At 38.2% G+C, this 13,248-nt stretch overlaps 1 protein-coding gene across 1 annotated transcript; it reads right to left on the bottom strand.

Moving 5' to 3' along the window:
• Positions 1–323: 323 nt before the first annotated feature.
• LOC145779967 (ketohexokinase-like) lies at positions 324–9,172 on the bottom strand. Its single transcript, XM_082591662.1, has 7 exons — positions 8,531–9,172; positions 7,921–8,058; positions 7,344–7,478; positions 6,814–6,886; positions 6,388–6,540; positions 5,125–5,213; positions 324–4,385 (listed from the first exon to the last, which is right to left on the bottom strand). The coding sequence occupies exons 1-7, from the start codon at positions 8,647–8,649 to the stop codon at positions 4,109–4,111; spliced, it is 984 nt and encodes a 327-aa protein (XP_082447788.1). The 5' UTR covers positions 8,650–9,172; the 3' UTR covers positions 324–4,108.
• Positions 9,173–13,248: the final 4,076 nt, after the last annotated feature.

Below are 13,248 nucleotides of genomic sequence, written 5' to 3'. Positions count from 1 at the left end.
AGTTAAGTTTACGATTGTTGAAGTCTTGTTGCAGGGGAATTATTCCATTCATAAGATGCCGCTGAATGGAGAGCAGTCCTTTACGTGCGTTACTCAAGCACACACCCCGAGAATCGAACCAGCGCCGCTTGATCTTGAAGCTTCTTCGTTCCAGAAGTCACGCGCTAACCAACTGAGCTATTGGGGCGGACTAATTGCAAGTGTTACGTTGATTATTATAAAGCAGGGTGAACTTTCCAAGTTACAAAACGTTTTTTCGAAGAAATTTTGTTTATGACGTGCTGGAAGCTGACAGGCGTTCGAGTGTGTCACGATTCTTTCTGTCTTTTACCCGGAAAGAGACTTGGAAAAGATTAATGACGTAGTTTATTGGGATATCAACGTAAAGCAGTCAAATAGATGGTCGAATAGTTCTACTTGTGAGATGATAATGAAAATTCTTGAAGGACTTGAACAAATGGCTCAACACTCCCAACAAATAATAATAATCAAAGTGATAGTGAATTGCAATAGATTCCAACCAGGGATATCTAGAGAAGGGGATATGAAAGCTCGCAGCGATTGCCTTATTCTCATGACACTACCAGGGCGGTAGTTTGTAGTGCTTTAAACATGTGGTTCTTATTAAAATCGTAGAAAGTTTTGTAGTGCAGCTGGTACAATGAGCTACAGAAGACAGTTAACAAATGTTATGTAGAGCATATTTAAAGAATACTTGTTTACATAGACAGTTGAAAAGTTACCAGTAAGCTGTTTTTTTTTAATAAAGCTTTTGCAGCAGGCTAGATGTAAAGCAAGCATATGGGTAGTTGAATTAACAAGCAACCATGAGCATGCTGTGAATATCCAGGCCTGACGCTAATAGCGCAATGCAAGTTATCATAACAAGATTTATTAAACTACTATTGGTGCCAATTGTCATTTTATGATAAACACAGATTATTTACGATAAACAAAAGCCCTTCTATTGTCAGACGTAATAAAAGCCTTCGTATCCCCTTCTTTAGATCATAAACAGACATAACTCAGCAACAACACTACATTTAACATTATAAAAAACAAAAAGCGAACGTTTTCGGCTAGTCATACAGCCCTTTTCAAGCCTATAAGAAAATACATATTAAAAGAAATGCTAAAGAATCATATAGCATCACAGCAAAAATATGGTCAAATCTAAACATTTGAGAAACTGCCTTGCTCACACAACAGGATAACTGAAAATTACACAGCACAACAGCACTTCTTTAGATATCCCTGATTCCAACGCTTGTAACTCTCATAATCAACTTTAAATTACTGTTACGGACAATCTCTGTACAAATCAAACGTCACATAAAACCGTTGTCTACTGCAGGGGTGTCCGCAAATACTTTTTGGTGCGACCCAAAAAGCAATCGTTCAAAATCTTCGCGACCCAAACGTTTCGGAAGCATATAATTTTGCGCAAAACACTTTGCAAATTAATATCAATTCCAATACGGTCGTCCCCACTTATTAAGGCCACATCGGGACCGGACGATTTTGGCTGCGGGAGACAATTTTCTACCACTCCTATACCTTCAGTAATTCCGGAATGGACCAAATTGGGCTTAATAAGCGGGTGGACCTATTAACCGTGCGCTTCGTCGTCGTGCAAGCCTCTGGGGCCGAGGGTCTACTCTATCCTTTTACCAGCCCAGACTCAAGATGTTCCCGGACTACACTGGAAGGCTACTAGAGAGCAGCCAGTATTTAGTTTCATCATCCATGACACGCAGACCTTCCACTCCGTTAGGTGGCTTGAAGACGGTACAGTTATTGATGATGTGGTCTGCAGTCTGTTCCTCGGCACCACATTCACAGGAGGAGGAAGAGGCCAATTCCCCAATGGCGCATGGTTGACCGGAAAAGCTCGACGCCTGTACGAAGACGGTTGAGGCGCACCCATGCTTGTCTTTGTAGTGTCAGGCCGATGGGGCATGTGTCGGCGTTGGGGATGAACGAATGAAGTCCGGTGGTACTTGACTTCCTTTCAGAATTCCATTTATAGTCCGCCCAAGTAGCCGCAGAGATGAAGTTCATCTGCTGCGTTGATCAGAAGTTGAGCGGCTGGCACGAATGGTTGTCTTGACTTCAGTCGACTGGGGTGCTGGTTTGGGGAAGCAGAGATCTTGTGGTGGAGAAGATGGTTAGGCTTTAGTGCCCGTGGGCCAAGAAACAGAGTGGCTTCTTCGCGACGAAGCTCAGAAGGTTGGATGCCAGCGAGAATGGCAAAATTATCCAATGGTGTGGGACGCAGGCATCCGGTAACTGTGCGCAGAGCGCTGTTTATGGCAGTGCCGATGTTATGGCAGTGTGCACTGCAGCACCAAACAGGTGCTACTCTGCTGAAGAGTAGACAAGGGCTAAGGCTGCTATACGCAAAGTGTCAGCCCTCGCCCCCCCAGCTGTGGCCTGCCAGGCGCTTGAGTAGTGCAGCGTGGGATGTCATTTTCTTGCGCAGTGACACCAAATGGTGGCGGTATGTGTACGATCTGTCTAGTGTCACCCCAAGATATTCTGGTTCGGGGCAGAAGGTCAGAGGTTTTCCATTGTTCTGAACATGTAGCTCACGATCAGCTTCCCGATTGTATAAGTGGAAAGCTGCCGCCAAAGTTTTGTTTTCGCTAAGTTTCAGTCGCCAGTTCTGGAGATAAGCTGAGAGAGTTTTCATGCCCTGGCTCAAGCTGTCTTCCAGGCTATATATATAACCGTGGGCTTAACTACTGTACTACAATCGAAAGTATAAATTTTCTTGTAGCCTACCAAATTGTACGAAACTCAGCACATCAAAGACTATATGATTGTATTTATTTTTGCCATACAAGTTATATTTATGGTAATTTTAAACCGTTTTGCGACCCACTGTAAATGGTCTCGCGACCCAAATTTGGGTCCTGTTCTACTGAACCTGACGTTTTACGTCATATGTACTATTGCTAGAAATAAGCAAAGATTGCATCACCTTTGTCACACCTGTGAAACATTACATTATCGTTAAATCTTGAATTACGAGATATGGTGTAAGCCAAATTCAACAGGTGCTTGAATAACTTCATAATGCTTATCATTATTACGTCACAGAAGATGGTTACGTGCGTTTGGAATCTTGCAATGTATTCTCGTCATTTTTAAAATTGTTGCTTGAAAAGTTGGTCGCATATTAAAACGGTTTTGCTTGTGCTTTACCAACTAGACGAAATTTCCGTCTTTATTTCAGTTTGTATTGTAGTGACAGGTTTTAGTGGGTACGGTGTTTCCCCCATTCTTCGACAGCCTTGAGGCTAATTTTACAGAAATACAATTCTTGAATAGACGTTTTCAGAAGAGTGTTTCTTTCGGTCATTGCATACAGACGAACAGATCCGGGAAATTTATGTTACAATTTTCCCACGAAGAGATTATGGTTTACCGTTGTGACCAATTACTCCACTGACAGCTTCTAATACGTCTAATCTCGATCACAACTTCTAATGGGCCTAGCACCAACTCTCATCTACTCGTATTCAATAATTTCAACTTCTATTCAATTCTCAATAATAGTTAGGCAAATTACGCCACTATTTTTAGCCGGTTTGTTTTGACTAGTAACTTCCAGAAGGCACGATAATGTTACGTCATAAGAATTCATTGTTCTGGTCAAGTTTTACTACTCGTAAACATCTTTGTGACGTCATAACAACCTACTACCTGACAAATTGTTCCATTTAGTTGGAGAATCTTCTAGTCTTGCACGTGTGCAGAGTCTTTTAGAAATACTTTACATGCTAAGGATTTCGCAATCAAAGCTCACTATAAGACAGTATATAACCGTCTAACCGATAATAACATTTCGTATGAATTATACAATTAAAATATTGTAGTTCGATTGGTCAAGACACACAATGTAGCCTGTCGTGAGGCTTCGCGTGTTAATTGTGACAGAGTGCAAAGTTATAAATCTTCGACAATCTTTAACTTTTGGTACTAGCGATAGTCCCTCAACCCAGCATCACCTTCACGAACCAGCAGGTTCCACAACTAAAACGAGGAAATCTGAAATCCCAGCACTCCATAATTTGGTGGATTACTGTATTCACTTGTTAAACCATTAAACAGCATGGATCTCATGGCAAGCTTCTCTGATGCAGTTATAGCCGTATGATGCCACCTTGTGGCCAGCTATGTGACAAGCGAACTTCACAGACTGAGCAACATTCGCTCCACAAACCAAACCATGAATCAATCCTCCCAGAAACGTGTCTCCTGCTCCCAAGGTATCGACGACTTTCTTTGGAACAAATGCAGGCGTCATGATGACGTCATCCTCATTCCCTGCGACTCCAGAAGCTGCCCCTGAATCTCCCCACGCACAAACCAGAAACGCACTGGAAAGAGAAATATGAAAACTAGTTCTCTCAAAAAGTTTACAAAATCAAACATTTTTTAAAGTTGTTCTGGGGTTGATGGTTCGTTTTGACCAGGAACAACCAAATTTTTTTTTAATCGCTGAAATTACAAATTTTGTACATTTACAAGTCTACAGCACCTAATGAAGAGTATTTGTTACATGATTGAAGCGATAGCGACGCCGAAAAGAAGGACTCTAATGGGTCACAAATGATTTTTACCATCCCATTGAAAGAAACAAGTTTTGATATTTGATTGAATGTACGCTTATGCTGGCTAGTTTATTGTACTACGTTACACGTATATCTTGTGTATCTTTAGTGTGGTATGGTTCATAAGTCACGCTGAACCGTTCAGAACGAATATTAAAATAATCACAATCGATTGTGTGGTCATTGTAATTGTGAACACTTCAACACGTTTTGTTGATTGCGTTTTCAGGTGTCGATTTCTAGTAAATTCTTGTCGGGAAAAGGCCAAGTCCCAAAGGTTTATAAAAAAAAAGTTAGCCATCTGTTGGGAAGTAAAGTTGATCAACACAAAATAAAAGCTTTTCTCACTGAAGCATTAACCCTTTGATGAGCAAAATATATTTAACAGTTGTTTGCTTGAAGGAAAGACACGCTATAATTTAAGTTTCCGTGTCGACACTACAATTTTGAGATTTCAGAGTCGATTGGTTGCAGATCTGAAACGAAAATTTGCCTGAATACTCACCCAGGCTTTGTCTTATCTTTGAAAGCTTTCACAGCTTCCACTGCCGTTTGGTGCCCGAAATGTTCCGCGTAATCTTGGCTTACCACAATCTGAAGAAGTGGGCTATATTGTTAGTGCCACTATGAATGCAAAAAATTATAGAAATAGATTAAAAAACATATATATTCGTGTCAACTCATTCTCTTAAATTAAAAGATCGTGTAACACACCAATATGTTTCGAGTTGATTTGATGACGTCGGTCATGCGATGGAAAAGACCTAAACAGCGCATAGTTTTGGACAACGAACAAATCAATGTTGGACACAGGGCGAAAGCAATGCCGAAAAATACCAAAAAGCGGACCATTAATTTTGGAGAATCGTATTTGCGGGTTAAGATAATGGTGCCCCCCAAACTATGCTAGATCTCCAGGCACCCACACTGATGTTTGTCGAATTTCTTTGCAAGAACAGCTGCAATGTTTGCATACGGCCCGTGTTATCAAATGTTTACTCGCGTAGGTCACATTCGCTTAAGCGTCTTCTTTACGTTTACATAATATGCAAAAAGAAAATGATTTTTTTTATTTAGAACAGAGGTTTGCACAATTTATGAATTATTTTTGTTCGATCCAAACTGATTATAACCGACGTTTCGCAAAGAAAACTCTTCAGTGGGTTTGAATAGTTAAGAACTGACATGTTTCTTTTGCGTCGAAAGCATAAAGCATACTCCCAACGAATACACTAAACACCCCGTGAATAAAAGTTTGGAGATGATTACTTGAATCATGACGTTTGACGTCAATTGAACAGGGATGGTCACGGTTGGGTCTCTGCTTTAAACTATTGGCAATATTTCAACAAAATTACGTTTTCAACTAAAGAGCATAAGTACAACAAACCTAACACTTACGTTATTGGAAAATGGTTTATGTTGTTGCGTCATTACTTAGAATACTATATTTAGAAAATATGTACACAGTTTTTATTTTAATAACTTTTTATAGAATTTGTAATTCTATTACCAAGGGAATCCAGCTGATTTCTAGCGTCATGTAACTTTTGCGTTTAAAAAGTGCTTTCTGTAATAACATAACAATGCTCAATGAAGATTTAATATTGGCATAGAAGAAATATTTGCCAAAGGCCAGATATTCACAATGATTTTCAATTAAATATACTATTGTGGCAATTCTTGCGTGGCAAACAGTAGCCTATCGTGTCAAGGTAAGGTGTCATGAACACAGATCCCAATGCAGGTTAAACCAAAATCTCCTTACCAAATCTGCAATAGAAAAAAGAAGATGCAAGTTTGGCCGTTTTGCTTTTTCCAATTCAACAGAAATAACTACTTTTTTCTGTTTATTTGTGAGATTTTCATTGAAGGTATGTACAAAGTTGATCATCTTAATGACTTCTTCCAAATTCCTTCCCTTGAAAGTAAAAAAAGTTAACAAGGAACCATATCAACATAACAAGACTTGTTACCACTTAACAGTGAAAATATCAATAAACTTTTCTGTTACAAGTGACATACGTAATTACAACATCAAATTTCATTTAGATTTGTATGAAGTGCTAGTGTCATCAAATACATTGTTGGTGAGAAATGATAAAATAAATATCCAAACGCCACTCCATTCACAATAAGCAAAATACAAGTAAAATCCAATACACTTTAAGACGTACAAACTTAAAAGGCAAACCTCGAAATGAATCAGGGAATAAATTGAAAGGTCCAGTTTTTCAAAGTCATGTAGAGTTAGTTCCGGCAACAATCTGAAATGTGTGATCAATTTAACAAACCAGTAAATATTTTTTCCACATGGTTTAATTCTTAAAAAGAAATTGTTTATTAGCACATGTTGTAACAACACAGTGGGAAAGTAAAACGATTATAATGAACTAAATAACTGAAGTTTTACTACAGCAAAAAAAATTATAGTCATTGAGTCAGCTGCCACCTTTATGCAATGTTTCGACAATACCTTCACAAAATGCCCTGCATACAGACTTACAGAACAGCAACCATTAAACAAAACTGTCTTACAAAGTAGTCCCTGTTAACCAGTACATAATAAACCATGTTGATCGGCAATTTTATGGGCATAAGGCTTCATATAAGCATATCTTAGACAGTTTCTCAGTAGTTAGTTAACTAGCCTAAGCTTTGGCTATTGACTAATTGCGTTATAAAAACTGAGCGATGATTTGGCTATGCTAAATTAAAACATACTTTCCAAAATGTAAAATAGTTCTTGAACCATTACAGGAATTGATAATAACTTGTGTGCATGGAAAAGCATAATCAGAGTGCACCACTACTTTATCCATGCAAACTCCATAATCTTTCATTTCATTTTTAGTCAACCTAATAAAATAAACAAAGATGCAAATGGTAAATGTAGACAGTTCGATATTGACCATTTCAGTAAAACAAATAAAAATAGCATATATTATAAACAAAATATTTTTACATTAACACAAAACTAAGTAAAAGTAGCCTAACAGTTTATAGAACTGTTTTCTAGGATATTGCCTAGCCTATTGGTAAAGAATTTATGAATAATTAGATTTAATTTTTTCCAAAAATAAATTATGCATACAAAACGCATACCGGTACCAGTAAAGGATTGTAGCACTAAAGAAGCTAAAACCGTGCATTATCTATTCAACAAAACAAACAGACTGAAGCTGTAAGTTATAATATAATAATAAAAAGAGAACATGTGATCCGCACATTACAATTTGATCTAACTCAACACAATTGTCCTGCACAAAAATCTAAGAAATCAAATAACACACTTCCTTACTCCCAAGCTATATTATTGGATGGGTTGTGTAAGCAGTTTGTCACAGTTCCAAAATAATCAACTTTTTGCTTCAATATTCCCAACACAGCACTTGTGTTGGCAGCATTTCCACCTTTTTGCCACTGCATACGCTTGCAACTGCATGCATAAACATAATTAATCTAAAACAGCAAAAAGTAATTGAATGAGCAAACCAATTAAATTTTATGCAGCATGAGCAAAGTACCGTACGGTATCTAACAGAATGCAGTTGGCTATGGAAAGGTTTTCATCTACAGTGATAATTAGGTTTGCACAAAATTATAGAAAATATATCATATGTCAGTAGGCTAAATAAGACTGTCTCCAGTCGACAGGTCAGTAAAAAGTATGCAGTCATGCAAACTGCAATATGCAGATTGTGTGCTTTTGCAGTAAAGCAAAGCACTGCCTAGTTTATATACGGTACTGTTTAAACGTCTGTTATATGTTTAGTCTTATACTAAACTTGTCTTAGACAATGGTGAAAAACTTCAGCCTATCTTGTCTAATTTTCTGATTAAAAAAAATTCAACAGCAGCTAAGAAATTATACAAACATTCATGTGAAATAGAAAAACTAACAATCTTACTTTTGATCAGTTCCTTCTTTGGGATAGGATTCACAAACAGCAATAATATCAAGACATAGCAAGCCAACACACAAAACTCTTTTTTCCTTGTCAACTTGTAACGAGTCAGGATATAGCATGATGAATAGTGATGGTCAAGTTCCTGTTGCTTAAGTAGTCTAAACTTCTAGAACATCATCTCGCCATCAAATTTCTCCAGTAGAAAGTGACAAAACGTGTTACTGGTAGAGGCTGAAGTTAATCATTTGCTAAATCTTGGCAATGACATCCAACTTATTCACTGCAGGTGATCCATCTACTTCTTTTAGAAGCTTTTTTTTGGCTTGGAGTTTATGCTAAACCAAAACCATGTTACGTTATGCAGGATTTAGTGAAAATGATTGATTTAAAAAAAATAAGCGTACCGTACTGTAAAAGGCAAACGCTTTAAAAAAAAGAGTCTTTTCAGTTTTATCATTTGGCAGTACTTTTACCCAGTTGACTACGGTATGTTGAAGATTCTTTTGCACTATTCCACTAGTGGTGCGAGTGGAGGACACTAACTGCGGATAAGGAAAGTCCCTAGGATAAAGGAGCTCGCTTTCGTCCGATCATGATTCAATGCAATTATGCTATGCTGCTTCAACTCCGGGTTTAAACTTGTTGTTGAAAAACACTGCCCACCTCTACCCAGGTTGCCATTAAAAGACAGGCGTAGCTGCTGAAGTAAGGTAACAACTAGAACATCACACAACTAAGGCGAAAGAGAAAATTGAAAAAAGAAAACTAATCGGAGGGGGGGAGGGGAATGATGGTTTGCAAAAGAGAGTTTTTTGGCGCTAAAAGTTACTAGTGTACTTTCAATTTTCTCATTTTTGCAAACCATCATTTTTTCCCGATTAGTTTTTTTTTTTTTAATTTTCTCTTTCGCCTGAGTTGTGTGATGTTCTAGGTTTTTCCCTGAAGGAAAGGCGATTAAAAGAAAGGTGGGCCATCCTACCTAGAGAAAGGTGGCGGTAGCTTAATATCCGGGACGTATTTTGATAAAAACCTATCTATCGTCACCTTTCTAGTCACTGTAGCCCAGTGATTCTTCACATTTCTCATCATATGGACCTTTTTTCAAAAAAAATTCATGGACCATTTTGTTTTGCCGACATCCCTAGAAAGCGTTCTGTGTCGGTTCTTTGCCACTGAAGCAGTGGTGCCGAAGTTAGTTGAGGATTGGGGGGGGATAAATCAAAATTTTGTCAAATTTTAGACGATTTTGAACATTGGGGGGATGCATATTTTCATACACAATTTTAGTGCTACCTATACTGTATAGGTCACTGGTATTAAGTTTATTAAACAATCACCGGACCTAAGTAAATTAGCTGCTAACAGCATAATACAGATAAGAAATCATGGAGTTAAAAGTGCTACCAGTGCTCTTGTGAATGACTACTGCATTGCTGCAAGATTAAGAAACAAACAAAGAAAAACTGGTAGCCTACCTCCAGCGAGATTCGAACCTATGACCTTCCAATGAATACTTAGTTTTTTCCCAAAAAAACCCAGAAGTTATAGCCTACTTTTTTTCTTGCCCTCGCCTTCACTAGAATCACTACACTTAGTGCACTATAGGACAAAGTCACTAGTCAGGAGACTGAAAACAATCGAAGCTAGAGAAGAACATCTGCAAATTTATGACAAAAATAACAACTTTCAAACACATCACAAGAAATTGTTACAACCGAACATATTCCGTCTTGCGGTAGTGCGCATTGAAAACTCATTACCACTGTCATTTATGCTGATGTCATTAAGAATTTTTTGGTAAATGTTGCAAACAATGCTAGCATTCAACTTTTCCTGTCCCAAGGTATGTCTCAGCCAGGTTTTCAATCTACAAAAATTGGAAAACGACCTCTCACAAGTAGCAGAGCTTACCGGGCAAATTAAGAGGATCTTAATCAGCTGGGTTATTTGAGAATAGAGATCGAGGTTTTTCCAACTCGGACAATGTCTGGAAAGCTCTTTCAGCATCGTAGGCTACAGAGATTTTGCTCCTGTTGCTTTTCTGAATAAATCAATTTGATAACTCATCGATGGTCTATTCAGTTCTAAATAATTTTTGACCATTTCAGGAACTAAGCCGGTCTTGAAAATTCGTGCAAGTTCTTTATACTTTTCTGAATCAGAATTCAGGCTACTTTCAAACCGGTCAGATCAGAGATAACTCTGTCCATGAACTGATTGTAAAGTATTATGTTGAGTGTCTGCAGGAGCTGCCATCGAGCCTCCACCCAATCTTTCAGGGACTCTTCTTTGCCGTGGTGCTTGCAAAGGCGTGATAAAATTAGCAGCAAATTTTTCCGGAAGTGAAACTGCATGTTTGTAATAATTACAAAAATGCTGTTTCACTTCAGGAAAAATTTGCAATTATTATTGTTCTCAAACTCCAAATCTCGATATTTCTCTAGAGTCTAGAGTGATTTTCAAGGTCTGAAACAGCTCTTCACAAGAGTCAATGTCAAGCTTTTCTCCTTGCAACGTGATACTAAATTGCTCCATAAGTGCCAAAGGCTGCAAAATCAGGACAAGTTCCAAATATGTTTCTGCAGTTTCTTCATTACTGCAGTGCCGTGGCCAGTGGCCTGGCCCAACTCGTCCTTAATACCTTCAATAAAGGTCCTTCATTGTGTAGCGTCAAATCTAAGACAATTTAGAACTGTGATCAAACATCAATAAACGAAAAACAACAGCAATTCGAGATGCTTGCAAACAACTAAATCGAAGTAGGCTACAACTTCATAGCAAATATTTTTTTCTAAATTATTAGGGGGGATGCTGCCAAAATATTGGGGGGATATATCCTCCCCATCCCCCCCCCCTACTTCGGCACCACTGCACTGAAGCAATATTTCTTAATTTGCACACTCAACCAAACTACTTGTTCGATTTCAACAACTAACAACTGAGTGAGGGACCATTAACAGATCTAGAAAAAACAAATGGGGAGGGCACTAGATTATTTGAAAGAATCAAAATTCGCAAGATCAAATAAAATTCGCAATTGAATTGAAAGATGAAAAGTTCAGATCCGAGAAAAAAACAATTGTAACAAGGGCTTGCCCCCAGAAAGTTTTGACAAATTTATCTTTGTTTTGAACGCTTTTTGACGTTTTTGTGTAGGCTATTATTAGGCCGATGATAAGCCTAATGAGTTTTTTGTCAAGACGCACACCTTATTGTAGCCTCTTGGCTAGTTAAACAAATTCATCAAATTAAAGCAGGATTTCTCTAGAATTCAAAAAAATGAAGGGGTGTACCAGCAAATTTCATTTTTGCCTCAAAATAACATTTAGCCTACGGCACAAAATTTTACAACACAGTAGGCTATACAGGCCTTAAAATTCGTTTTTTTCGACAGCCATCGTGGCCTACCGGGAGCCAGTGGCGCAGCAACGCAATATGCCGCCCTAGAACTTTTGCTCGAAATGCCCCCCCCCCCCCCCCCCTTAACACCGTCGTAAAAGCTGATTAAAGTTACACACAACAGAAGAATTAAAACAGTGTTTGTTTAATTTTATTGAAAGTTCAAAATAAAACCACTCCTTACTCAGGCAGCTGAAGGATCTTTTCTCTTTGTCTCCTTCTTTAATTACCGTACACAAATCGCTGGCTTGAATGCCCCTTCTTTATTTTGAAACCTTTTGGGCCCTAATTTGATCATCTCAACTCTCATGTTTTGAGTAAATATTTCTGGCCAAGTAGCCACATCGTTATGAGAAGAATAGATATCATCTGTTTTATCTTTATCTAAAAGTGTTTTATTCATAGGCTGACTTCTTTCCATGATCAGTTTGTTATTGTTTTACTCGAGGTACATTTCTTCTTTCGTCTCAACTTGAGGTAGCGATTTACTGTGGCTGCTAACTTCTTCTGTTTCTTTATCAGAGGCAATTGTTACGAACTTCAAAATGTCCTCTTTATTCTATTTTAGTTCCTCTTCTCTAGCTTTTCCTTTCTTTCTAAAAAAAGCTCCACTTTCTTTCACTCTCTTCATAGGCAAAATTAACTTAAAAAATTTGCAAGTTAAATCTTGTTCTGGAATCTGCAGCACCATGGTTAAAAAACGATAACCTTAATTGCAAATTTGCTGAGTTAAGCTGAGTGATCTATTTAAAAAAGTTGCAAATTAGTTTAGAGACATGGCTAACTTGTGTAATTTTTTAGCTTCACTTAGATCAGTGTTAACTTAGGTCTTTTAAAGTCTGAGTCTCTCTGAGAATAAATTAATGTGAATGTCTTTGTTCGTTTAAAAGGTTATCACATTTTGCCGCCCTCCAGCAACGTGCCGCCCCTGGATTTATCCACAAGATCCAATGGGTAGTTAAGCCACTGCCGGGAGCTCCTTCTCGGCGGCCAAATCTGCGTGCTTGGAGGCCGAAATAAAAATAACGATAGCACAAGTAAATAGAATTAAACTATCTTGCAACAATGCCAAAATGATCACTTAGTGTTGTTGAAGTCTGGGCGACGTCCTACAATAGAATCGTTGCACCACGTAATAACTGCTTTATCGGGATTGTAATCCAGTACTGCGGGGCCATCTAACGACACTCGCACGAGTCTCTCCAATGTGGCTGATTTTAAAGAAGTTCGCCACTCCCCTAGAATTCTTTTTAGCAACGAAAAACAACGTTCGACATGTGTTGACGGTGACGGCAAGCTAATAAGTATTTCAATGATGT

The sequence above is a fragment of the Aplidium turbinatum genome, chromosome 11, assembly GCF_918807975.1.
Source record: "Aplidium turbinatum chromosome 11, kaAplTurb1.1, whole genome shotgun sequence".
Lineage (NCBI taxonomy): Eukaryota > Metazoa > Chordata > Ascidiacea > Aplousobranchia > Polyclinidae > Aplidium > Aplidium turbinatum.
This window is presented reverse-complemented; position numbering and strand designations above follow the sequence as displayed.